The 27,840-nt window shown below is 36.1% G+C and overlaps 3 protein-coding genes across 6 annotated transcripts; 2 read left to right on the top strand and 1 right to left on the bottom strand.

Moving 5' to 3' along the window:
* The first annotated feature begins 342 nt into the window (after positions 1-342).
* Positions 343-2,041, top strand: LOC132056113 (probable aquaporin TIP3-2). The gene is made up of 3 exons (XM_059448181.1): positions 343-660; positions 1,079-1,329; positions 1,434-2,041. The coding sequence occupies exons 1-3, from the start codon at positions 522-524 to the stop codon at positions 1,824-1,826; spliced, it is 783 nt and encodes a 260-aa protein (XP_059304164.1). The 5' UTR covers positions 343-521; the 3' UTR covers positions 1,827-2,041.
* Positions 2,042-2,605: 564 nt separating this feature from the next.
* On the bottom strand, positions 2,606-8,647 carry LOC132056111 (uncharacterized). Of its 4 annotated transcripts, none has more exons than XM_059448178.1 (6): positions 8,167-8,647; positions 7,683-7,802; positions 7,533-7,586; positions 6,667-6,791; positions 4,377-4,553; positions 2,606-2,924 (listed from the first exon to the last, which is right to left on the bottom strand). In XM_059448178.1, the coding sequence occupies exons 1-6, from the start codon at positions 8,566-8,568 to the stop codon at positions 2,714-2,716; spliced, it is 1,089 nt and encodes a 362-aa protein (XP_059304161.1). In that variant the 5' UTR covers positions 8,569-8,647; the 3' UTR covers positions 2,606-2,713. The 4 variants fall into 4 exon arrangements, with proteins under 4 accessions (XP_059304161.1, XP_059304160.1, XP_059304163.1 ...); XM_059448177.1 differs by having other exon boundaries at positions 6,628-6,791; positions 8,167-8,641; XM_059448180.1 differs by lacking the exon at positions 7,533-7,586.
* Positions 8,648-14,438: 5,791 nt separating this feature from the next.
* On the top strand, positions 14,439-26,497 carry LOC132056110 (RNA polymerase I termination factor-like). The gene is given in 5 exon segments (XM_059448176.1): positions 14,439-16,536; positions 17,589-17,684; positions 18,989-19,055; positions 19,586-19,644; positions 25,712-26,497. A coding segment is annotated over 1 exon segment (1,815 nt). The 5' UTR covers positions 14,439-14,453; the 3' UTR covers positions 16,269-16,536; positions 17,589-17,684; positions 18,989-19,055; positions 19,586-19,644; positions 25,712-26,497.
* Positions 26,498-27,840: the final 1,343 nt, after the last annotated feature.

Here is a 27,840-nt window from a genome sequence, read left to right as displayed (position 1 = left end):
GCCAAATGGTTTTGGCCTCAAGCAAAGTGGATGACGATAAAAGTTAGAATAAAAGCCCAAATTTTTTCTTGAATTTGTTGCAATTGTGGATGAAGATGAAAAAAAGAGAAGCAACTCGAACATGGTTTCATTAATTCTAATCTAGTAGTAGTACATAGTAGTTTGGATGGACTTTGAACCGAGTCTTTGGCTTGCGCTTAGGTGGAAGAAGAGTAAGAAAAAAACGGTGTTCAATTGGATTGAAACAGACACCTACGTAGTACGTGTCAGTTTTCATGCATACTTTCACCCAAGTGTCCACTTCATTCCAAACTCCATTTCTCTATAACATCATCTCCTTCTTTTTAAGCCTCATCTCTTTCTTTGAGCTCTCTCTTCATCTTTATCTTCTTGATTTCTTTGTGTGACTTCATTCATCTTTATGTACTAACAATATCCAGATCAATAACAATCTTAATTACGGCTTAGATTAGTGATACTAAAGCAGCTAGTTGATTGTGAAAAGACAATTATAATTATCTATGGCTATGCCAGCAAGGAGATATGCTTTTGGGAGGGAGGATGAAGCCACTCACCCTGATTCCATGCGCGCCACCTTGTCGGAGCTTCTCTCAACCTTCATCTTCGTTTTCGCCAGTGAAGGCTCTGTTCTTGCTCTTGGTAAGTCACGTGAAGACATAATTAAATAAATTAAAATGTATTTTCTCTAACCGCTTAAGTTTATCACACATTGTATGCTATGCTATGCTATCAATCATGATTCTAACCAAAGTTGATGCAAAATCTATCACTATCATAGGCAGCCACACTTGTCATCATGCATGCATGCACAAAAGTAGTTTCTTTCTCTCGCTTTTAGGGTGGATGAGCAAGAAATTCACTCTGAAGATCACCTAGTATTTTTGTATTTTTGCCTTTTCATTGCCACACGGTCATATTCTTGGGTGCTTTTATTGGAATTTATTAGATTTTGAATGCTCATTTATCATGGTCTTTCCTCGCTTTTTTGACCATCAGGCCACCTTACACCCTTAGGACTATCACAAAGGTTGTTTCACAATGAATATTTGTTGTGCAGATAAGCTATATCCGGATGCAGCATTAGGAGCATCAAGACTGACAGTGATAGCGCTGGCACATGCGTTATCATTCTTTGCAGCTGTAGCCTCTAGCCTCAACGTTTCTGGAGGACATATCAACCCAGCTATTACCTTTGGTTCACTTGTGGGGGGCAGGATTTCTGTCATTCGTGCTGTCTACTATTGGCTAGCTCAGCTTGTAGGAGCTGTTGTAGCCTCTCTTTTGTTGAGGCTTGCTACTGATGGCTTCGTAATAACCAAAACCATCTTGTTTTTTTTCTTCTTCTGTTTGGTATTTTACATCTTTACCTTTGTTCTGCTTGAGATTGAGGCGTAATTGTTGTGTTGGTGCAGCGGCCACGGGGATTTGCGGTTGCAGCAGGAGTTGGCAACTTGAATGCACTTGTGATGGAGATAGTGATGACATTTGGACTAATGTACACAGTGTATGCAACTGCTATTGATCCAAGGAGGGGAAGCTTGGCCACCATTGCCCCTCTTGCCATTGCTTTCATTGTGGGGGCAAACATCCTGGTGGGAGGGCCTTTTGAGGGAGGATCAATGAACCCAGCAAGGGCATTTGGGCCTGCTCTTGTGGGCTGGAGGTGGAGGAACCACTGGATCTACTGGTTGGGCCCTTTTGTGGGTGCAGCACTGGCTGGACTTATATACGAGTATGGGATCATACAGCATGACACCATTCCACGCCCCACTACGCATCAGCCCTTGGCACCAGAAGATTACTAAGAGGCAGTAGTCTTGCATTTGTGAATAAGAAAGGATCGTGCTTAAAACTGAAACTTTTATGTGATGTTTTGAGTCCAGTCTATGGTTTGCTTTTTAATTCCATCTTCTGATGTTTTCTGCGTTAAATACTTCTTTATGTAGTTGAATTTTGTAAGTTGCCGGAATAAAGACAATGATCCCAGTAATAGCAGAAATAAGGTCGACTTTTATCTTTTCTTTATCTTTTATGTCTCTCCTTTTTTATTTATCGGAGTCCCATGTTTGGGTTACTGTTCTAGTTTTGCCTTGTTTATTATATTGTCCAAAGTTCAATCCTAAGAGAACTAAATACCTATGTCGAGAATTTAATTTTTGAACTAATCCGTCGTCCGTTTGATCCTTTGGTCCTTTGAGGAATCCTAGAAATTCTGGTTTTAGAACTAACCTTGGATAAACTTACACGAAAGTTAAGACATCCGAAAGCAAAAAGATACCATTCTCAAATGGCTAAACTATTAAGAAATCAAGATGGCACAATGCAGGCAGAAAGGTACACTACTGTATGCCCATAAGAACTCAAGATGAGACAATGAAACAGGACCTAAGGTTAGGACGCGAAGACCCAAAATGAAAGAGTGCGCCTGTGATCTATTAAATGCCAGTCTAATAAACCAGAGGAACTATGGTTACTTGCATATGTCGAGGAAATGCCATCAAGAAACTCATGAAGGTGAGTTTGTAGGATGCACTTTTAGGTCATTTCGTTTGACAATTGAGGTAAAAGAAGTCTGTACGCGTGATAGTGGCAGAACTGAATGAATACCATGGCTGATGGAAACAAATTACAAAATGATAATAGTACAACAAATTTGGCTAGGCCTTGGAACAAGTTTCTTCTTTAGAGATTGCTAAAGTTTGCGATAGTATCTGGCAACCCATGGAGCAAGTTCAGTTACATCAGGGGTTCTGGCATTAGAGGCATAATAATCAGGCCAATAACAAGGAGATATATTCTCTGTGAGTTTACCATTAGAGTAGATGCAAAATGGCAGCCAGTCTTCTCCTCCATTCATTCTTCTCTTCCGCTCTCTTGGATACGCTAATGGCGCCTGTACATACCTGCATTAGCCAAATGAGTCAATATGTGCATCAAAATAAACACTCAAGGTTTCTTATCAAGATCTATAATACAATAAAGTTTGGCCACATTCTCAATTTTTTTTTTTTTTTTATGACCGAGAATTTGGCCACCGCAGCATGAGTAGCTCACCCTTCTACTCTACTTCAACACCATGGTCAGTTTGTAGGGATGGCATCGGGGTGGGGTGGGTCGAAATTAAAAAATAAAAAAACCAAGCGGGTGTGGGTTACAGTTCAAATTTTACAAAATATAACTTAGATCAGTGTTATTACCTGGCTATTCAAATGTTTAACTTCTGCCCTCACAAATAGCACAATGTATTAGTAATATAATGTATTTATTTGAGAAATTATCTTTGTTGAATTCATACATTATATAGTTGTAGTTATTTTGTAATGTTTATGGTGTCAGAAAAGGATATTGGCTTAATGCTCTCAAGTCTCACTGAGATGGAACATATGGGATATGAAAGAATTCACTGTATAGTTTTTGTAGTAGCTCCTAAAATTTAAGCAATACTTCTAACAAATTTTAATATGCAATTATATTCAGTTAGAAAATAAAAAGCAGTTTATCTGATTTCCGTAATTTGCAGAATTACCAAATGAGCATAGGAGCAGAATGAAAGGATAAAAGAGGTGTGTGGGGAAAAACTAAACGATGCGGTGCGGGCCAGGGCAGGTTCAAAACATCACATAATGCCATGCGGTGCGGTGTGGGAGGGGAGGGCTGAAGCCTTCGCTGGTTTTTGCGGGTCTGTCCCGCAACCGGCCTGCCCTCCCTACCAGTTTGCATGGCGCAGGGCTGGATTACGGTATTATCAAAATTTATACTCCAACTTATCCCAGAAGGGAGCATTTACCGGCCAGAAACTACACAGACAACCTACCACATAAAGAGCTGATTTTACAAAGATGTCAATATCGATATCAATCTATAAACCAATATTAGAATTTGCTTAGGTACATTAGGCTCTAAACCATTTAGATGAACTCAACGTAGATTCCAAACTGAAGGCCAAATGCTTTGAACCCACGGATCAGACATGTACTTTCTCAGCCCATATAAATAAAAGACTCTCTTAGCTTCCTTCAATCGTCCCTTGTTGTAGTTACTTGATCTTTGATAAGACCCTTTTAAGTTCTTCATAAATCATAGCAATTTTAAAATTCAACCTTGAAATGCCAAGCATAACGCTTGGAGTTTCTGCCTTCCTCTAGCCGAAGCTATTTCAAGGCTTAAAACACATCATAGCTTATTTGATATATTAAGTCACATTTACGTCCTCTCAGTCATCGTATTCTAAGACCAGAACCAAAAAAGGAAAAAAAAAAAAAACTCATGCATGATAAATTTTGCTTCAATCGAAAATTCCTTACAACTATAGGAATGTCTATGAGCAGTCTGGCGGATCCAAGAACAGAACTCACCTGATTCCATCAAGCAGGACATCCCAGCAGAAATGGGTGTGACCAAAAATATGACAAGCATTTGTGCTCCCTCTAGCTCCATGTATGTATCTTATTCGAGCCTCCAGAAAGTCAGAACCGATCATCTTTGGAAGGTTGGGATAGAAAAGCATTCTCTTCTCTGGACAAAGCTCTAGTCTGCAAAAAGATGACAATTAATGGTCCAACCAGAGAATATACTCCATAGTTTTTTTGGACAAAGCTCCACTAAATTGTAGGTGTATCAAGCTACTCATGCACTTCCCCCCGGAGAATTCCCAAATTAATAGGAAAACAAACAGAAAATAACTGATGCATAGTTATTTAAACAACGCGAAACCCACCAACCAAAAAGAAAAAGGATGAGTTTACACATGGTTTGCTTCTTATATCATATACCTAACTACCCACGTTAATTTCCAAAATGGAGGACATGTAACTCCCCTACATAAAGCGCGAGAAATAAATCTTAGAGGAAGCACCATATAGTTTTTTTTTTTTTTTTTTTTTTTTTGAGGAAGAGAGGAAGCACCATATAATGATATGGTATTATACAACAAGTAGTGCCTGCCTGGTGACCACAATTACTTTGGAAGGAGGGAGACAGCAAGAGGAATAGATGAAGAAAAGTGGCAGAGAGGAAGAACTATTATACCAATCAAATATAGTTAGAGAGAGGACTAACAAATAGAATGAGGGAGATCTTTCAATGTACTATTATTTATCCTTGTTAATATGACACAAATGGATAAAAATGTCAGCATTTTGTTACATATTCCTAATCTCTCAACTCTCACTAAGCATATCGGTGACAGAAGCTACTACTGGCATTTAGCTTAGGACAACGTAATCTGAGACCATTGAAGAGAGAGTACTAATTACTAGGAGTAAATTCTTAAAGCTTCACCGAAAATTGACCCTCTCACAGGATTGGAAGACGACACCAAGCCTGTGAGAGGGTCAATTTTCGGACGAGGATATATGTTCTTTCTAACTTTTCTCTCTGACTTGGGAAATGTGTCCCCTCCCTCTTTTCTACACTAAGCTCTTTCTGCCAAGTCCCCTCTCCGGTGCTACTTTATATAATAATTATGGGTGACAAATTATATTTCATTTCAGGAAGCAAATCTTTCGAATTAGTTAATATTAGCAAGGATTCTGAGAGATAGTTCGTGTTATCGAGTGGGGTAAAAGATTCTCCAGCCAAATTAAGATAGATGAAGAAACTTGTGTTGGGTATATGATGCTTTACAGAAAGCTTCAAAGGGAATATGGAAATCTCTATAGGAGATGGGGAAGGAAAATACAGTCATATCTCTGCAGTCTTTACTATTTTTATAGTCAGTACTTTGCTTCAGTGTTATCAAAAGCGAAAAGCGCAAAAAAGCTCTAAGGTCAGCTAGGGCTTTAAGCGCAAAATGCAAATAAAGCGTGGGCTTTAATGAAAAATGGCGCAATGGTGCAAAAATAAAAATATATACATGTTTAGCCCAAGACTAATTATAATAAGCGTGAATAACAAATATATGGACAAACAAATTGTAAAAACATAACGATAAAGTGAAATAACGATTATCTAGGGTCATCTCTTCAAGAGAGGCTCATTGGCAAGGAAAAGTATGTCTTAGAGCCTTGATGATGACACTAAAGCGCACATAAAGCGAGGCGAAGCGCTCAATGTGTTTTGAGCTTCGCTTCAGGGCTTAAGCGCGCCTTTGACAAAACTGCTTTGCTTTCTTCAATATTTTCGTCATAGCTTTTTACTCTTGCATTTCTTTCGAACTCTACCGAAAACGATTTTCTAGAGCCGAGAGTCTATCGGGAAACAACCTCTCTACCCCAAAGGTAGGGGTAAGGGTCTGCGTACACCCCACCCTCTCCGGACACCACTTGTGGGACTACATTGAGTATGTTGTTCTTGTTGTTATCTCTCCAGAGGCTACCAGAACTACAACACTTATGGAAGATCAGAGTGGAAACATGGTTGGTGACAGGAAAATAGCCAACCATTGAGATCTCAAACATTTTACTGTTTAGCTCTGAACATGTCAAATTAGGTAATCTGTACTGGAGGGAAGGGAGAAACCTTCAGGAGTATCTAACCAACATGAACCTTGTTAACCGAAAAGAAGCCTCTACTATAGTGCAAGACTGAGGCTTTTCAACCATAACGGATCAAATTTTAGACTAGCAACTTAAAGAAATTTTGAAATAGTCTGATCTACTCACAAACCTCGGAATAAAGTGTGAGAATGAAATTATTTGGTTGCACCTTGCCATCATTTCCTGGATTGTATCCTGATTCTTGTCATTCATGGCATCAAAATGTGTAGCAAGGGAGTTATCTCCATTTATGAGTCCATCAGGCCACTTGCATGCACGGAAGTCCTTACATGCCTGTGCGAAAATTGGTGAGAGAGAATTACAACTGTAATATTTCACAGTACTAGCTTAGAAGAGAGAATCTGTAAACTACGATTATCATATAAATCAATGTCTATTATCTGTGTGATAGATAGGAAAACTTTTAGAGAGAGAAAAACTAACTGTCCGAGCATTCCGAACTCACAAAAAAACATGGAGATATGTTAAAATACAAGTAGTAAAATGAACAGGCTCAGAACAAGGAAAGTGCATCCAAAGCAGCCAAAAAAGAAGAGTCGCTAAGATAGTTAAATAATTCAAATGCAAAAGAAGATGAGGACGTGGCTTGCAAATGTCAAATGCAAAGAAGATGAGCAGGTGGCTTGCAATTGTCAACTATTATCCCCATATACTCACCTACCCATCAACAGAAAATACTTGAAGTCACCCCAAGGTAATAGGCCCATTTTCCTTGGACCGATCAGGAATCTTTTACTGATAAAAACGAAGTGCAATTGGATGCACATCACTTCAGAGCACTGCGTGAGATGGAAGAGCTAATAAATTGACTTATGCGAATTCCAGTGACAACAAGGGCGTCAATTAAGCACAGTTCATTTCAGTTTCAGTTGCCAGTAAGCTAAAGATTGGCACATTCAAGCTGCTCGTCTTTGGTCTATTTTGAAAGAAGGGACAAGGTAAAGGAGGGAACGGCTAACATATCATCAAACTAAAAGATTAAAAATCCTTACAGGGAGAAAGAAAGTGAATCACCAGCTCCAAAGATGGAATGCGGATGCCAGTTATGTCCTTTTCCCTATCAAAGCTCTGGGATAAAGCAAAAATGATATCAAGATGTCACAAATGATCCAGCTGCAAAAAGTAGTAATAGTTTGCTAAAAGCTATTGTACAATAACATTTACCTCGTGGTACCATGAGAATAGAGGAATAATTGCCAAACCATCAATGACACTGGGATTAGTTTCCACACCAAGCCTCTGACATGCATCAAGCATTTTATCCAGCTTTTGAAGAGAATTAATCTGAATACAGAGGATGCATCACATTAACCATGAGGTGTTGCTTTTAATTTTACAGAACTACCACCAGTATTCATTCATAACTGTTAGCTTTTTTTCTGCATGGACAAAGATTTCGAGAACTAAACTTAATAAGACCGTCTAAAAGGCAATGTTATTGATTGAGAAAGGGACATGCATCAAAAAAATGCAGCCATAAATGCTTCAAAAGGCGAATATCTCTTCAGCTGAAGGTAACGAGATACTATGACACATGAATGTAAAATAGCAACAACTAGTGACATATGATGCAGTTCTACTGGGTACATTTGAACTAAATTCTGTGAAACACATCTTCGTGGAATAACATGAAGAAAAGCAGACTTACATAATTCTCTTTCTCCCTATGGAGCCAAAGGTCGTGATTTCCAGGCACAAAGAACACGTGCTCAAAACTAGACTTCAAGAGGGACATTGTTAACACAAACTTCTCATAAGTCTCTGCAACATCACCTGCAACGAGAAGAACTTCCTTTTTCTTCCCCTTTTTTGGTAAACCCTTAACCCATGCCATGTTCTCCTCGTATTCTGTATGCAAGTCTGAAACTACAAAAACCTCCAAACCAACTGTATCTACCCTAGCAGAAGGGATTATCTTATGCCTTGTAATATCAGCATGCTTCATGAAATATCTCCCGCAATTCTGGACTCTCATACATTTGCAGAGACATCTCGAACGCCCAGGCTGCAGAGAGAAACTCGAGCTGGCCGAAATTAAGCATAGAACCATGTTTTTTGCTTTCCTCTACTTTCCTATTTCCTCTACTCTGGAATCAGCTAATCCTACATCAGAAAATCAAGGAATTTATTCTGGAACATGAATAATGAGCCTCTATATAGTTGATAACTTTTAAATATGATCAGAGGTGTATGTAGCATTATAGTTATGGGTTCAACCCATAACTTTTGATGCCGAGCAAAAATTAATGTGTAAAAATTTGCTAAAATTGCATTAATTAGTAGATATGAACCCATAACTTTAAAAATATAATGGGTTCAATGCTAATAATCTTAAAATTGAACCCAAAAGGTTTAAATCTTGGATCCGCCTCTGAATACGATGCACATCACATTTTTATTTTATGAAAATTCAACTGGTGTCAGTGAGCATTGCTTTTCCTAGAAGAAACGGTTCATCTCAAAAATGCAAATAAAAGACGCCCATCACATTATAAATGGCTAAGATAACGATAATAGAGCAGAGCAAAGCTAAAAACTTGGATAAAAACAATGAACAGAATAAGGATTCGACAGAAAAGATTGTAGTGGATAATAAGGTAACAATTACAAATTCTTGTAGCTAAAATTCTGTAAAACCAATGAACTGAATAAGTATCGCTTATTTCACATAAATGATGATAATGGAGGATAACAATCGACGTTCCTATTATTGAATCAAGTATCCATTAACCTAAAACTATAAACCATCTAGGGGGATATTGAAACAGAAGATAAATATACCATGCGAAATGAGGCTGTGGTCGTTTTGGAGACGAAGAAGAAAATAATTGGATCTTGCTGCCAATTTTAATTTGTTAGTCAACTACTTAATTCCCATCGGGGAAAAGAAGAAACTACTTCAGTCCTTATATATTCAAGGGATATTAGAGGGAGAAACTATAAACCATCTAGGGGGATTTGCTAATCTCTCTTGTCGCTAAATTCAAATGTGATTTTAAGACAAGTGTTTAATCCCAAATTTTCATATCTGAGTAGGCGTTTGGTCATGTCATGTACAAAAATTTCAACTTTAACCTTCAGTTCGGATTCCAGATTCTCTAAAAAAGTACTGATTTAGTAGTCGTTTGGCCATAGAAACTAAAACAAATTCACTTTTTTAGGAATTTTTTAAGTTGGAGTTGGAATTGAAGTTCTGTTTTTTGAAGTTCTATTTTGCCAAATAATATTTGATTGTTGAGATGTAATTTTTCTAAAAAAATATGAAATATGATTTATACCTTCAGTTTCTAAAAACAAACGATTATAATAAACATAACCGGCGTGTAAACACTGCCCCATCAATCCCACCTTGCACTGTATTCCATATAAAATCCAACGAGAACTAAACTAATTAGCTGTAAAAATAAACACTTTGAAAAACTTTTATAAAAATGGTTGTAAAAATAGACACTTTAGGGTCCTTTTCAGTGGCGGAGTCAGAATTTTCATCTAGGGGGTTTAAATATATAAAGAAGTAAATACATTAAGAAGTCAAGGGGTTCAGCATCTACTATATATACATAAAAAATAATTTTAATCTTATAAATACAGTGTAGTTTTTTGGCCGAGGGGGTTCGGACCCCCCTGGAGACTACTTAGCTCAGCCACTGGTCCTTTTTATAAAAATAAAAACTTTTAGGGTAAAAATTGAAAACTGAAAAATAAAAGTAATGGTCCAAAATATAAAATGAAAAAGGTGAAAAATAAGGTTTTGGTTGTTTTTCAAACTCCAAATGCAACTTGAAGTTGTATTTGGAATTTTTATGGCCAAACACTAATTTTTGAAAAAAGTGAAAAAAAATCCGGAAAAGAGTGAATAATTCTCGTGGCCAAACGGGTCCTTACGATTCCAAATCATGATTTCAAATTATTTTAAATGTGAAACTTGACCCATAAATTTATATTTGAAAAAAAAAAATCCATAGGTTGATGGATATATTTACCAACCATTTATATCAAATAAAAAAAAAATGATCTGCAAGTTGGTAGTATATTTATAACAAATTTACTCTTGACAACTAAATTACTTCTACAGAATACCAAAGGAGTGATGAAATACTCGTAGAATATGAACATGATAATTAGGTTGCTAATGATGTTGACCAACAATCGACTCAAAGTAACAATGTTGGTTCGTCTTCTCATTCATCTGATCGGAAAATGCATGCTCGATGTGAAGAAATTGTCTATACTATGTGAGAAGATTATATTAAAGAGTTGTTAAACTAAAGTTCGATCAATAGATATTCTATTTTTTAGAAAGGTCTTCTAGTAGTGTATTAACTTTGTCATGAATTATAATTTGCTCATTAAGATTGAATAAGAATTGGAGAAGTTTTGATATTTTTTCACAACTTGTGGGTTTTTATATTTGTGAGAAAAAGTACAAACTTAAGAAGTCCAAATTACATGTCCAGACAATCCTTTAACTTCAAATCATTCTGATTTCAAATCATGTCCAAACGGGCCTTAGTTATCTCTCAAAATTATTAAATTTCCATTACTTTTTTATTCGAAATCATTATCTATCTGTTCATAAAGAAGTAATGTTTTAAATTATAGTATTGATAAAGGTTACTGATTATTTACTTTTAGAGAGGTAAAATATATAGTTTGATATATTTTTTAAAAATTATAATTTTTTAATTGTTTGAAGATTAAGGTATTATAATTGATTTTTATCTCATGAGAACTTCAATAATAATGCATTTTTTATACTTGTATTTGCGTTCTACGTTTTTTGCTTTCTATGAACTTCTCTTCCCTTTCATTTTTTTGAACTTTTAATTTATTTTTCATATTCTTTATATTATTATGCTCTTAAATTATATTATAAATTAAGAAGATTCACATCACAGCCTAACTTTTTAAAACATTGCTCGTAGAAATATTTTAGTCCTTCAATGACCTTTACATTTTTATTGTGAAAACATTTTGGAAAGGGAAGTTTGCACAATTCATAGAACAATATTTGTTATGATAGCGTCGAAAACTATTTTCAAAAAAACAAATAAAATATTTCAGTAGGTAAAACATAAACTAATTAATTCCATGAAGTTTTTTTTTTTTTTTTTGCTAACAACCAATTCCATAAAGTTTGAATTGTATTATCTACAAATATCAAGTTGAATAAGCACTATTACTAGTACTATCTAATATTGAAAAAAAAAGAAGATAATTAGCTTTAAGTTCAAGCGGGTCGGGTCGGGTCGGGTCGCGGGCCGGGGATTTGAAAACCCTAAAATCTGTGTGCTGTTGGTCACTTCTTCTCTCCCTTCTACACTCGCAGCAAAAGCTTTCTCCACTCTCTCACAATCTCATTATCCATCTCTGGTAATGCTCTTAACTGCCCTAGTTTTTATTTATTTCTTTATTTGGGCACATATTGTAGATTTTCTTTCTGTTTTTGTTGTGTCAATTACATTTTAGAGATATATCTATCCTTTATTTATTTGGTTTTATCTTGGATGTCCTGTTCTCTAATCTTTTGCTAAATAAGCACCTTACCTGGCTCAAATATGAAGCATGTTGGTAATTCTTACCAATGTGATGACTTTTTACTGATAGTATGATCTTGTGTTATGTTAGTTTGGCAACAAATACTAATTAATATTGAATTGGAGTTATTAGACTTATCCTTTGAATTATGTGTGAGTTTACACTATACCATTTCGAGGTGCACAAAGCATAAGCTTTTGGTCTCGTTCTTTTGGGATATAAAAAAGTTGCTAAAAGGTATTCAGTGCCAAAGATTTGACCGCATATTATATCGATGATATTTGGAAATCAACCAGACTTCCAGACATATGGTTCACGTTTCACCTTCTTGAATAATTAGAACATTCTTGTGAACTCTTTTTCTTGATAAGAAGTGAGGCCACTTTTTTATTTATTTAATTCTATGGTGGTAAACTAAGTGTTGGTTGAGTATGGGGCTTTCATAATGGAGGTCTTAGGTTCGAAACCCCCTGCCTACAACAACAGGAGATTTGTCTTCTGGGTCGAGCTCATTGCACATGGCTTGCCTAGTGCGGGTTATCTCTCTTGTGTGGTTTGCGAGCTAGTAGTACTAGTAGTCGTACTACTAGTCGCAGTTTCGATCTTCATTTTCTTGTCCGTTGATTCTTGCAAATATTAGTCATTTCTTGTACCACAATTATCGTATTTACCTGTGCTAGCAACTGCTTCTTTTTCTCAGACTGCTTTATCATGGCTTTTGTCGCTTTCGTTAGTTTCATTTCCGTTTTGCTTTGTACTGTTTGTGCTTATCTAACCTTTTCTCGTCATGTTTTCTCTTGAGCCGAGGGTCTTTCGGAAACAACCTCTCTATCTTCTGAGATGGGGGTAAGGTCTGCGTACACTTTACCCTCCCCAGACCCCACACCTTGGGATTTCACTGGGTATGTTGTTGTTGTTGTTGTTGTGTAGTAAACTGAGTCTGGACTCTGGACAGTAATCCTATATTTTGAGTAGTTGAATAGGATTGCTTCTCACTGGGTATGTTGTTATTGTTGTTGTTGAATAGGATTGTTTCTCTACAACTGTGCATTTGGATAATTTTGCTATTTCTCAGGCTTACTGCTTACGTGTAGGTTCTTTTATAGGAGAGTTATTTTTGGTGAAAGGACATCTAAACAAACGATTGAGATTCTCTAAGGAAAGGGAAAGCAATTTGGATTCCAAACGGATTTTTAAGGTCTACAATGCAAGATATTGAGGCTGATATTTTGGATGTTTGAATGCTCCACATGATATTTTCTTAATTTTGAGTGTTTGTATTAATAATATGTGATAATAAATCCAATATGCTAATTAGTTAAGCTCATTTGTAACAGTAAAGCGAAATAACTTGTGTGAAGTTTACTTGAATGCCGCTGATGTTTTTGTCACACTAATAGATCAACTAATCGATAATCTAGATCTTTCAATTGCTTGAGATTGTAAGGATTGCTCGGGAGAAGAGCCCTGGGATTAGAATAGAACAGACAAAAACTTATGCTGCTTACCCAAAAAACAAAAGAAATACACAGTATCACAAATAATGTTGTTTTTGAGCCAATTCGATATTAGCATTCTCAAGGTTTCTTTCTCTTGTTTTGTGCCAATTCTGTATTAGCATACTCAAGGTTTCTTTCTCCCATTTTGTGCCAATTCTGTATTAGCATATTCAAGGTTTCTTTCTCCTGTTTTGTTTCGAGCCAATTTGATGTTAGTATTCTCAAGGTTTCCTTCACCTGTTTTGCATGTCTATATTGTACCATTGGCACTCTACTCTAATCTTATTCTTTTTTCGATGGTTGAATGAACTTCTCCAGTATTTCAAACTATGATCGATGCAGTTCCCATTTAAGATCTTTATTTTCTCACCAACTGTTAATACTGTTTTTTCAAAGGAACCACCCAGCTTGGTTCTGGGTGGGGAATCTTATATATGCTTAAACATGATTACATAAGAAGAGGACATTGAGTCCTGCTTCCTTGAAACAATGGACCTCAATCCTTTACAAATTTAAGATCATTAAGATTCCCCTGTTACCTTTCTGAACTTTGTCAGCTCCTGTCCCTTAACTAGCTATATAAAGGTGAGCTGGCCCTTTTGCTATTCTACTTTTGTAACTACTATGCATCTGCTTGATGCCTGCAATGAAATCATTTATCTCATCAAAAAAAAAAAAAAAAATCATATTTACATTATCTCTGTACAACCTTATCAGTCCTAACTTAGACATGTAGTCTGGTTAGCTTTAAAAAATCTCATATTTCACTTGTTGTTTAAACTTGAACGATGGAGATTGTAATTTATCCATCCTTAACAACCCTTTAACCCCTTCAGGATTTTGGTGCCTTGCAGGAATACATAATTGATAAATCTGAAAGAATCATTGGTCATGGGAGATGAGAAGGAGAGTATGCTCCGGAAGCTGGAGAAAAAAATCCAAGAAAAGCAATAAGAAGGCTGTCACCAGTGGTCCTGGAGTGACTGCAAACAATGTTAAAGCTGAAGAATGTGATTTTAGCTTCAATGAAGAGAAGCTAGCTGTTCTGGAGACCAAGAAAGAAAGGGATAAGGAAGTGATGGAAACTAAGGCAGCAGGAGAGAGTGAAGAGTGTGACATTAAGAGAAAGAAAAAAAGAGAAGGTGGAAAAAGTCCTGGAAAGTCCAAAAAAGGCAGTGATGAAGATGCTGTGAAATGTGTTGAAAAAAAGAAAAAGAATAAGCTGAAGAAAAGCTGCTTGGATGAGCCTTCAGACACCAAAACTAGCGCTTTTGCAAGTGCAAGTGAAATGCGGAACAGTGATAAGGTGGTTGAGACCCTTGGCGAGGTCTCTGGTGGAAATGTTGTGGATGAGATTAGGAGGAAGAAATCCAAGAAAGACATTAAGACTGCTGCTACCAATGGTCTTGGAGTGACAAACACTGATGATAAAGCTAAGAGTGATGATTGTGACAGCAAGAGAAAGAAAGAAAGAAAACATGGAAAACATTCTGGGAAGGCCAGTGGAGACAGCAATGAGGTTGCTTTGGAAATTGTTGAAGGGAAGAAAAGTAGGAAGTTGAAGAAAAGCTGCGCGGATGAGCAGGAGACAAATATTGAGGATGGATATGAAGATGTTGTGGCTGAAGTCAATCAAGGTGATATTCCTTCAACTGTGGAAGAGATAGAAGAACGAAGCAGAACAGACAATGGTAATATCAGAAAGAGAAAAAAGGTAAAAGTAGGACACAATTCTGAAGATTCTACACATGAGAAGAGTGAAAAGAGAGTAAGATTCTCTGGTCAGGATCAGATTTTCCCTTCATCCAGTGACCCTTGTGATGATGAGAACCATGAAATCGAGGAAGACAATTTACTGCGCGGGAAACGATTTTCAAAATTAGAAGATGAAATTGTCAAAGAGGCTGTTCATAAATACATAGAGATACATAACTTGGGCTAAGAAGAAGGGCTGAAAAAGATTTTGAATTCTAGATCTTATCCTGAATTAAAGGGCTGCTGGAAAGAAATAGGGAGCTGTATACCCTACAGGCCTTATACTGCGGTTTATTATCGTGCACAGGTCTTGTTTCGAAGGAGTGAGACACGTAAATGGACTGAAGAAGAGTATGAGATAGTACGAAAATTCCAGAAAGAGCACGGGAACAATTGGAAGGTCTTAGCTGATGAACTTGGAAAACATCGGTTTCATGTGAAGGATACATGGCGAAGGCTGAAACTGCCCAATCAGAAGAAAGGACAATGGACTCAGGAGGAGTACCAGACATTGTTTGATTTAGTAAACACTGATCTGAGATTGAAGCTTTCTGAAGAGAAGAAATCTAAGTATGGTATGTTACGGGATAATATTGCATGGAGTGCAATAAGTGACAAATTGTCCACGAGAACTGATGCAAATTGCTGCTTGAAATGGTATGATCAATTGACATCACCTATGGTGGCCAAAGGTGAATGGGCAGATGTTGATGACTATCGCCTAGTTGATGCACTTTTTGAGCTGGATGCGAGCTGCATAGAAGATATTGACTGGGACAATCTTCTTGACCACAGGCCTGGAGAGATATGTCGGAAGAGATGGAACCAAATGGTACTTCACATAGGTCAACTTGGAAACAGGTCATTTGCTGAACAAGTAGAAGTTCTAGCTAAGAGATACCGTCCAGATCTGGCCGAAGTAAGAGAGGCTTGGGATAGTAAACCAGTCGTTCCATGATATGCCCGTCACTCAACAGGGTTGTGTCTGTAGAGAGTTATTTTACAGCACCACATACTATTGGCATCAGCTCCTCTACCCCCACCCCTCTCCATTTTAGTAATTATTATAAGATTTTGTAGAACATTTAGAAGACATAAATTGGAAGAGGTCCAATACTGTGTGGTGGAAAGAAAAGGGAAAGATTTTCACAGTTCAATATTGGACAGTTTTCTGTACTAAGTAGGGCAAGGGATCAATCAACTTCAACTGCAACTTGAAAATGAAGGTTTTGACAATGTCTTGTTATCATGGCTCTTATGTTTCCAATCTTTTATTCAGAATTCTTTATTGTCTGTAATGTATCTCTAATTTTTCCCAATTTCATAGCATATGCATGTGTTCAGCACTTCAGTAATTTATACTATTATAGAAGAGTGGGTTGGAGAATGGAGATCGACATGTCTGTTTCAAGTCCATTATCAATTTATAGAGGGCACTTCTGTCATTAATTACTTGCCCTATTATCCTTCTACGCTCCACGTGGTTTTGCTGCGGCAAACACACTCATATACGTGGCTTTCAAGCCATTTAAGGATCCATATCTTTCTTAATGCTTCTTCTCGAATTGTTCCTGCAATTTCCGGGTATATTTTTGTTATCTTCTCCATTCGCCTTCAATTTCACTTTTCCTTTCATCTTTTTTTTTTTCTTTCTGGTGTGGATCGATTCCTACTTGGGCATCTATTGTTTGAGGTACTCAAAGCTTTTGATTAGGTATATGTGTTGAGTTGTGGATAATTAGCAAAAGCGTAATTTCTTAGCTGCTATATCTGACGAATTTTGTTCTATGGCTTTGAGGTTCTTCAATGTATTGCAGAAAGTTTGATCTTTAAGAAGATATGGGTCAAAAGGTGATTGTAACAGCAAAGGGGAAAATTTCCCAAATTAATCTCTGCTTTGATTGTTCATAGATAGAATCTACCGCCAATTATGTTTTAACAAATATTTCTTCGAAATTGATCAAAGGCAAGACTGAAAAGATGCTAAACAGTGTTCAGATTTTTGTTTTTAAAGCTTTATATGGCTGTCCAAACCGATCTGCTAACGTACCCGCGAAATCAGTCAAGATACTAAAAAGATGACACCCCTAATGAATTTATTGCTTTGTTGTCATATTATGTTATCAGGATTCTAATTTTTCGTGTGTGTACACAGAGAGGCTTTTTGTTGAGTGGATATATGAGTTTGTTTTGTATTATTTTATCGTTTGCGCTTCATCATCTTAGTTACTGCTGGTTGCTCTGATTTGTGTTCTTTTCGTCTTCAAAATTATTGAAGAGTTCAACTTCTTGATGGGTGAATTATTGGAATTCAGTAGTGACAGAAATGGTCATCTGTGCTCCACAGCTACTGGTGTCATCACCCTGCAAAGAGGTATAATTTTTTTTTTTGGACAGTTAAACATATCTATTATCAACAAAGAAAATACACCAAAGGTGTACTTCCAGTAGTAATTACAAGTAGTAGTTAGAGAAAGCAAAACCTACCACCTATAGCCCTATAAACAATCTAGAATACTAGTTATATCCTCTGCCTCTTGGGGGAATTCATGAATACGCCAAAAATAGAAAAACACTAGACAATTCATCTTCAATTTCTGGAAGGTGAAAAGCATCTTTGATTCCTCTCCTTCCATATTGTCCACCAGATGCAAGCTGGAACAATCTTCCATCTCTCCCTGTGGCCTGACAAATTACCATCTCTGTTCCAGCATGCCAGAACTTCAACTGTATTCCTTGGCATAGTCCAATTATGCCCTCTCGAATTGATGAAGAACTGCCAAAGTTGTTCAGTCACTTTACAATGAAGGAAAAAATGAATAATTGTTTCAGCTTCAGTTTCACAAAAAAAAAAAAACACCTGGAGCAAAGTTGTAAACCCCTTTTCATCACTTTTTCTTGTGTTAAAACAGCTTGTTTGGCCACTAACCATGTAAAACATGCCACTTTGTATGGAATTTTAACTTTCCAAATCATCTTCCATGGCCAGAAACCAAGTTGAGGACTGATGTTAATGATGCATTTATAGGCAGATTTTACTGAGAATCTTCCTTGCTTATCCTTTAACCAAACTAAACTGTCCACCTCATTGGAGTAATCCTTGAACTGTTCAAGGGTGTTGTAAAATCCTATCAACCTTTCCACTTCCCAATCATTGATCCTTCTCCTAAAGCTGAGGTTCCATTCTTGATTATAACTTCCAGGATTGATGCCTTCTGCTGTTGATTCAGAATGCAAATATCAGGGAACAAACTCATAAGTGCCATTACACACCAATGGCCTCCTCTCACTCCCACCCTTGATCCGCACCCCAACCTCAATCCCTAACCCACTTCCACACCTGTAGGGGTACCCTAAATTATATAGAAATGCATGGGGCAATATTGATCTGCTTTCTTACTGAACACCAGAAACTAAGTAAGAAAATCACTTTTGCCTTGACACCACAATTATCAAAAAAAATTGTGTATGAATTAAGCAAACAAATCCTTGACCTTTTCTTGAATGGTCTGAGATAATCATGTCCAGGCTGGTAGTTATTTAGTCATCAAAGATATGACTGCTCCTAGCGCTTAGATTGATGTAATTTCTCACTTTTTCTCGACCGCTTTAGTTGTAGTTGTCTGCTACTAATATGTTGTTGTTTTCTTGTGTTTTTATCTTCTTTTGTCATTGCAGTTTGTGTGTTCCATTATCCATTATGGTAGCTGATTATCCGTCGGTTCTGTAGCATTTTGCTTAAAAGGTAATTTTGCTGTATTATTTAGCTGTTTTAACTTTTAACTGAACCGTCTATGCCAAAAGTATTCAGCACAGTTTCTGTTCATCTTTATTTAATCTAAAGAAATACTTCAGCTAGGTGAAATTAATGTATTGTTATAAGGAAGCTAATGATCTATTGGACTATAGAGCTTTGCAAACTGAATGGACAGATTCATTATGATCTTTGTTGTATATAAAAAAAAGGTATAACCACTTTAAATGAGATTGTATATTCCATTGAAAAAGTGGCTGCTAGCACAAAAAGTAACTAGCAAGTTTTTATTTGATTATTTTTCAGTTGAATTTGTTCGATTAATGGTGTCAATTATATGCGATAAATGTGTCTTAAACTTCATTCAACCTACACCTTAACATAAGCTAAGCTACAATTCTTTTGACAGTTTGTACAAACATTATTTTGCCGAAAGTGTTGGAAAGCGAATTTCTTGGCTCATCTTATTGTGTTTTAGTTTGATCAGCACTGTATTAAGTTTTCTGATTCCTTTGTTTCAGGTTTCAGACTGTGTTGTTGTAATTGTTGTTCTTGCATGCGTTCAGCCTTCTTGATTTTGGTAAGTGTCACCCTTCTGCTTGCTTTGGTTATCCGCTTAGCTTCTTGGATATGCATGTCTCCTTATTTGTTGATTTTCTTATTTGTTTATAAAAACTGCATGTTCTACGTTTGTTTGAGTTGTTGCTACCTGTGATATGTGCCCATAGAATTGAAATTATATCGTGATATAGCCATACTAAATAGTATTGATGTTGTAATTGAGTGAAAATTTACATTTCACTAGATTAAGTCTATTACTAACGGCAGCTGATGGACTTTTAACTACTCAAAAATGTGAGGTTATTCCTGAGGAAGAAACAACCTGTTGACACCCAATTTTGTCCCTCCTTTATTTTTATTTACTTAAATTTATTGTTTGTTTTCACTATTATTCATTTTCACTATTTTACTATAAAAATTACTAGCATTACTTTATCACGAATTTCAAAAAGTTCGTCATCACTTTATTTTCGTTAAATTAATTATACTTTATCAAGTCCTTTATTTTTCTACATATTAATCATTAATTAACATAGTATATATTGTGCTAGTTGTTAAATTAGAAGCCCAAAAATAATTAAAATAAAGAAAGAAGAACCCATATTTTCGGACCAATTTGAAGCCCATTTCAATGACCCAATCGGACAGAACTGTGCCACTACCATTTCAATTCGTACAGCCATTTTCCACCCGACCCGACCGGAACCCATTTCCCCTTATTTCCTAAAACCCAACCCTTACTCTTTCTCTTTCTCTTCACCGCGCCCCCCCCCTCTCTTTCTTTCTCCTTCTCCTCTCCCTTTCATCTCTTTCCCTTTCACACAAGGTTATATTTCCAACAACAATGGCGGTGTTGACCTCCCTTTTCGTGCAATCCCTTCGCCTCCCCTTTGTCGTCTTCTTCACGCCTCTCTTCTCTCATCCCCTCAATTTTAGCAAAAACACAGACCTCTTTTAACCCATGTATTTCCATACAAAGAAAAATGGTCCTATGCCCGCTTATCTATGTTTGACAGAGAGATGTCCCATTCTCACTTCAAAACACAACAACTTCACAAAAGAACAGAAAAATTCGGTCCATTTCGGCAAACATCCGAAACAAATCACGTGAAAGGCCCTTAACGTTCGGATTAGTAAGTCTCTTTTGACTCAATTTTGAATTTTCAAAAAATCCCGCTCGAGCCGAGCAAACCCTAATTCCTCTACTATAAATAGGGTCTTATGTCTTCAGCCGAAGGGGGACGGATTTTTACCACATTCAATACTTTTATTTTGTACTAATACTTCAATCTTGGATTCGTCCAAATTCCGTTTGGTTTCGAGTTTAGTCATTATTTGCGTTTCGAAATTATTCGGAAAATCAAACAAAACTTCTTTTTAAAAAAGGATACTGTTTCTGCTGATATTGAAATTTTCGATTTCGAAAGACTTTTTCGAGTTCGAGTTCGTCGGGTTCGAGCCTAGATTCGAGACTCCCGTCCCCACTTCGCTGCACCCAAAGCAGGTCGGTGAACAACTTCCCTTTTAGTTTGGTTTAGTTTCGATGGTATTTGACAAATGTTTGTGTGTCCATACGTGTTGGTTGTCGCCGCTGGTTTATTTTCAGCTTAGTAGCATGGTAGCCTTAGGTGTGCTCGTAGTTAGTTAGTTTCGTTTCGGTTTAATAGTCAAGGTATTTAGAGGTTCATGTTTTATTAAGGGTTTAATTTTCAGTTCAGTAGCTAACAGAGCTTAGCTGTTTATGTCTCAATTTAGTTCAGTTAATCATGAGCCTGTTTAGCTGAATATTGATGCAAGTCCGTTCATCTGTTGGTATAGTTAAATGATTTTATGTTAATATAAGTTATATATGGTTAGCTTGCTAATTTGAGAGTGATGTTTGCTTTAGTCCAAGGTCAGTAGCTTTCATATTTTTCATCTTCCAGTTCTGGTATGTAGTCTGTTTCCATGCTTGGTTCGCTGTTTAGCTCAACATGTCGCTAGGGTGTATTTAAATGCGTATATGATGTAGTTCCACTGTCTCACTCAATTGCTTCTTGTTAGTTTGCCTGCATTATATGTTAGTTCAGTCTAAGACATGTTTGAATGCTCTTGATTAATGTTCAGCTACTTAGTTTGTTTTGCTTAATGTGGCAGTTGGTAAGAAACTGTATTTAGCCTTTTAGTTTGTTTGCTTAGTGTTGTAGGTGGTATAAAACCATGTTTAGTTTGTTCTGTCAGTTTAGTGTTGCTTGTTGTATAATCAGGTATATGCTAGATTATCAGAATATAGTGGTCATTTAGTCTTGATAAAGGATCTGTTGGTTAGTCTGATGCAATTAGACATGGGTTAATCATGTGCTAGTTAGGTCTACACTGCTTATTTATTCTCCATTTGATTAGTGCTATATATTAGTTTGTAGTCTGCTAATCATGTGCATGTGTTTACCTTTTAGTTGTTCTATAGTGGTTCACTTTATATCTTGTTAGGTTAGCCATATGTATTTAGCTTATAGCAGCGTAGGTATCATCTGCTACTCTGTCTGAAACCTGTTTCCTGCCCTAACTAGTTTGCTGTTTCAAAATGTTAAATTCTTGGCTGCATTTTTTTTTGTTTATTCAAGGCTGCACTATTGGTTGTTCACTGTTATATTTCGAGCCTAATAAATCGCTATTTTTCTAAGGATGGGGCCGTATGTATCTAAAACTTCATAATACCTTTTCTCTTTACCCCCTGTTGAATATATGAAGTCAAATACCATGCTTTTTCCTATGTTGCCTATTCGTCAGTCATGTATTCTCACGTAACTGAGTCATGCTTAAATCGCTAGTCTTCTCGCATGCTTAAATCGCTAATCTTCTTGCATGCTTACTAATTTCGAGCATAAGTTGGTTGTTGTCCCCTGTTGTGTTTTATGTCAGATGTGTGCTCACGAAAGAAAAATAGGAATTTTGTTTTACTTCTAGTTGGAACCACAAGTTGTTGCTTGTTCCTGTGTCATGTTGTCTTCTTTGGTTGTTAATTTGAAGGTAGCATGTTGATTACTGTACAAGCTGCTTGTTAATACTGCTGCTGAGTAATCTAGTCTCTATTGAAATCTCAAACGGCCTTGACATGCTTACTGCTCAAGACCGCTGAAGTAAAAATGAGAATGTAGACTTAGAATATGTGCATCCATTTAATTAGCTCCTATTTAAGAGATAAAGATATCTGTAGTAAACATTGCTGCCTTCCTAAATGTTAATAGTAAATCCTATTCCTTTCCCTTCATTTTTAGTTTCGTAAGTTATACGCCCATATAGTTTAGTCTGATGTTTGGCTTAGTTATCATTGTTAGATTAACCATCATATGTGCTAGCTCGGTTTGGATCTACTTCTTGACTTCTGTCTTTTTGAGGGCCCGCATTTAATTGGTTTCTATTCCATTTAATGCCGTATGTACGCTTAGCATAGACACAGGAATACGTGATTTATGCGTATTTCGCATTTACTACCTAACTTCTTTATTAACCAGTTCATTAAGTTCAGATATGTTCTGAATTTTATATGTTACATGTTTTAACTTATTCGTCGATTGGATACTAATCTGTTTCTTTTCATTTTTTTTGCATGGCTACCGCATACGAGTCCGAGGGACTCGTTCCTCTCCCGCATTCAGTGTTGGGCTAAAAGCCCAACATAATATTCTCGAGTCATCCTTATCAGGCCCAATGTTAAATAGATCCAACAATCCCAAAATCCCATTTGATATAATTTGCTCTCTTATTTCATTTTCATGCATTTAATTTGTATTATACAACTAACCCATTATTTTTTTTTTTTAACTTAGGTGATTTCTAGTAAATTAGTGGGCTAATATAGTATATTGGGTAGTTAATCCAAAGGAAACTAGTAATTAGTCCCCTAAGCTTCATTTTCTTCTTTTGTATTAAAATCATTTATAGTATCTATAATATTCACTCCTAGAATAATTGATAGCATAAATTCATATTTTCGAATTAAAGGAATTATATTCTATACTTATTATCTTCCAAAACATCACTGATACGCGAATGTAAATTCAAGCATATTTTGTAAATAACTCTTCAAGTTTGAAACAATCACCCATATATTTAACTAAGTGTAGTTAATAAGAAATAATAAAAGGTAATAAAGAAAACTCCCATTGGCTATTTTTATATATTCCTAAAGTTAGTTAATATTTTATCATTTGAGTTGTTTAAATATTTATCAAAGTATTGCTTAAATCGGCATTTTTCGCCTGCTTATATACAAACTACTATGTTTTTTTTGCAAATCTCATTTTATATAGCATTACTATCTATTCTCATTTAAAGTCTTAACAGCCCTTATAAATCTTATTTTAAATAGTATTTAAAAACATCATTTATGCAAATCCTTATTTTCTGTAAGTTCTGTTTTTTAACAACATTATTACATTTTCTTCAAACTTTAGCAATATTTGTAAGTCATTTTTAGCTTTAATTAATTAACCTAAGTTTGGCCGGATAACCGTAAGTTAACGGATCCTAAAGGATGCCTAACCCTTCCCTTTAGGATAATATAGAACCACTACCTAGAATCACCTTGGTTAAAACTATTAACTTAGTTTTACCTTAAGTTAATAATTAGGTGCCCTAATTCACCTTAAAATCAATTAGGTGGCGACTCCTTAAAATCAATTAATAGGAATCACCAATATGTTGTACCTTAATTTAACCCGAAAAATAGGGTATAACACAACCCAATAAATTACTTTATATCAAATTTACTGCTACGTCTTATTAATTAAAATCAGCTGAAAATCTCTCGAATTAAGTAAGTATGAAGCATTCTCTGCTAGCTATTAATCTTTTATATTCGATGTGTTTGTTGAGCTTCTATTTTGGGACAGTTAATTTGTCCCTGTCTAAGCTTTTATTTAGCACTACGGAGGAACTATATTGCTTGACTATCATATCCCTATATTGTGTATTGGTTTTGGATGTTTATTGAAGAGTAAAAACCGTTTCTTAACCTTTATGTTTTTCTTTCAGTTTATGGCAGTGCACGGCCACGAATTAAGATTCCTAAAATTAAACTGAAAAGAAAAACACACTTACTGCTTTGTACTCTTTGAAATGGGAGAGAAACAAAAACAGGTCTTGGTTGAAAAGTTGGTCAGCAAACTCAAAGACAGAAGCACGTTGTTCCTATCATCTTTCGACATTTCGGAAATTTAAGGTCGCATTTACTTAAATAAAGGCACGATTGATAGGATTTAACATGGCCCTTGCTATATTTCTCATCCTAAGTGTAAAATGTAGAGAAAGACAATAAAAACTTTACATTCATTACCCGTCAATTGAAATTGATCTGGCACCTATTTTTAGTACCTGCCAAATGAGAAAAAGAACGCAATCACCTCCTACTTTGCTTATCAAAAGGTGAAAAAGAACACATCCAGATAAGTATTAGCTATTTTAAGCTTTTTGAACAATGGTGCATATTTTCTGTGAGGAGTTTGCTTTCATCGCTAAGTTCATGTACTTAACATAGTTCTGGTGGATGCGTTATTGTAGATACAAAAATAATTTATTTGATGAGAAAGTTCAGAGAATGTTGGCTATGCAGTTGGAGAATGAATGTTGGAACTCCTCTGCAAAAGGTATGAAAATTTATTTTGCAGTTTACTCCCTGATAATTTACTTTTAACTTAACTATAATTGGTGAATATAAATATGTTTGAGGCTTTACACTTATATTATATGAATCAAAATTCATAGCAAAACTTCCCATGAGTTAATATTTCTGAGAGCTGACATGTTACATTAATGAATGTTTACATTTGGTTTTATTAATAAATTAGTAATGATCCTGTAGGAATCACAATACAAAAAGAAAATGCTGAAATATGTACTAAGCTTGCTTCTCTTGGGAGGTGTCTGACCTTATTGTTTCAAAGTTTTTGTACTATTTGAACTTTCTTTGTTAAGCTTGCTTCATATGAAATACTTTATTTGCAAGTTCTGATCAAAACATTGATATATCCTCTCATTTGGCCCTACTCAGCTTTGTAACTTATTACTGGTGAAGATTACTCACTTTCTCTCTTTTCTTTGTATAGTCATCTTGTGTACACAAAAGCCATAATATTCCCATGGTCCATGTACGAAAAATCATATGCTTTGGTGGTCATTGTAGGTTATATTTTGCATTGGCCACTTTTTAGATGTTCATTAAAACTTCTCCATTAATTTCCACTTTGATATCCTTATGCCAATTTCAAGGGGAGTTTTCTTATTTTAACTGCTGAACATGCAGAGTGGCCTTGTGCCAAGAGGGACTTTTGAGGTGAGTGTTGAGCCAACTGTAGACATGGAAGTGAGAATCGTAGCCAGAAGTTTTTTGTTTGAGACTGAAAGACATATTGAACGGCAGTGTTATTACCGCCAAGAAATCTGACCTCCTCACTGATAACAAACTATGGAAGACTTTGATCAATGTGGCTAAAGACAAACATGGCCAATTACAGGATTTTGTACCAGCTCCTGCTTTGAACAAACACGGAAGAATTGCAACAGTTCCCATTTCTAAAAATGCTTTTGGGATTCCTTGTATTCTGTTCATTGTTTGGCTTACTCCACAGTGAGATAGATAGAATGGTTCAATTCAGTACCTTTGCTATCCAATGCAGTGAAAACACTACCGATGGTGTTGATATGTTCATATGTAGTGGTTGGACGAGATTCCCTATCTATGGAGCTGATTTTGGTTGTAAAGGCCATTTTGGGTTGAGCTCTGTTGGGAGGCAGAAACATTTGCAATTTTCCTTTGTGTGGTAAGTCATATAAAAATTCAAAATTGTTTAACCTGGATGAAATGTAAATATAGAGCATGCATTTGGTGTTTAGATTTTAGTGTTAGGCCTGTGCACAGCATGGGCATCGCCATCTAGTCTTGAAATATCACGGGGCTATTAAATCTTCTATCACAAAATCATTCAGGACATTTGAGCACCAAAAGCTCCTGCTCTATACTGGGGTAGAGAATAGTGGTGTTTGCTTCAATTAGTTATCAAAATACAGATTATGAGTACTTTTAGTGTTTCTCAGGATTAGAAAGATTAAGACCCAATTGACTGGTAGTTGGGGGGCGCTATTGTCATGCTGATGATGCTCAGAGAAAATATGAGTGGGCAGATATTGTAGCTTGGCATCTTTTTGGTAATAAGCTAGAGAACAGTAGTTACAGAGATGCTTTCAATTATATATGCTAGTGATGGGTGGTTGATTTTGGTAAGTAAGTTGAGAGTAGATTCTGGATGGACAAAGTTGAAGCTGGATAACTAGTAAAAAGCATTCATTTGAAAGGAATTCTTGAGGTGTTCTCTGCGACATCTTTCATGAGTTCACTTTGTTGAATCTAGGTCAGAAGCTGCTAGAGGAGGTAGGATTAATCTAATTTCCTTGTCATGAAAGTTATTTTTATCATGTAAGTCCATAACAAATGGAAAAAGAAGATGAGTTTGACCATTCTGCAATCAACTTTATGATTCTAACAGTGATGGAAGGTTCATCTCCTGACTTCTCTGTCTCTTCTTCCACGAAAGAGTTTTACCATTGAATAATCCACGATTACAATATGTACTTATAATGTTAAGGACATAATGTCAACAGATGGTTAAGGCATGATAACTGAAACTAATGTAATGCTACAACATACAAGAATCGGCTTCCGATCTTTGTTGCTCTTCACTATATTGATAAGTTATGTATCTGCCCTTAGTAAGTGGATGATGAAAACCTTTTGTTTCTTTAGGTCTCTGTGTTCGATGAGAAAGTTCAATATTCATGATTCCAAACTGGGGGCCACTTTAACTGCTGAAGAAGGGTAAGAAATGGTACTCATTTCCTCATGTAAGTTTGACACAAATTTGCTAATCTTTGAAATTATCTTCGTGGTCACAGAAATTTTGCCTAATTGGTAGAATGCAGCCATCGAATGTTTATGTAAAATAGTGGTAACCAGAATTCTTCTGAGTCCGGCGCCTAAATGGCACTTTTTGGAAGCCAAAAGACCAAAGGGGGTTGGAAAGTTTGAGATAAACCAAAAGGGGTTTATCGTGTACCCCTCCACGATTTACATCAAAAGTAACCGCCCACACCAAACATCGTTGGTCTATGGGCTGTAATTTTTTTTTTTTTTAATCGTGTAATTGCTTTAAAAAAAATAAAAAATAAACCATGGACTACT

The sequence above is a fragment of the Lycium ferocissimum genome, chromosome 5, assembly GCF_029784015.1.
Source record: "Lycium ferocissimum isolate CSIRO_LF1 chromosome 5, AGI_CSIRO_Lferr_CH_V1, whole genome shotgun sequence".
NCBI classification, from domain to species: Eukaryota; Viridiplantae; Streptophyta; class Magnoliopsida; order Solanales; family Solanaceae; genus Lycium; species Lycium ferocissimum.
This window is presented reverse-complemented; position numbering and strand designations above follow the sequence as displayed.

Coding starts and splice junctions, on each gene's coding strand:
- LOC132056111 (XM_059448177.1), bottom strand. CDS start 8,568: ATGGTTCTATGCTTAATTTCGGCCAGCTCGAGTTTCTCTCTGCAGCCT. Junction 7,803..8,166: donor ATAGGGAGAAAGAGAATTAT/GTAAGTCTGCTT, acceptor CTCTGTATTCAG/ATTAATTCTCTTCAAAAGCT. Junction 2,925..4,376: donor GTCCTGCTTGATGGAATCAG/GTGAGTTCTGTT, acceptor TGGCTAATGCAG/GTATGTACAGGCGCCATTAG.
- LOC132056113 (XM_059448181.1), top strand. CDS start 522: ATGGCTATGCCAGCAAGGAGATATGCTTTTGGGAGGGAGGATGAAGCC. Junction 661..1,078: donor AGGCTCTGTTCTTGCTCTTG/GTAAGTCACGTG, acceptor TTTGTTGTGCAG/ATAAGCTATATCCGGATGCA. Junction 1,330..1,433: donor GGCTTGCTACTGATGGCTTC/GTAATAACCAAA, acceptor GTGTTGGTGCAG/CGGCCACGGGGATTTGCGGT.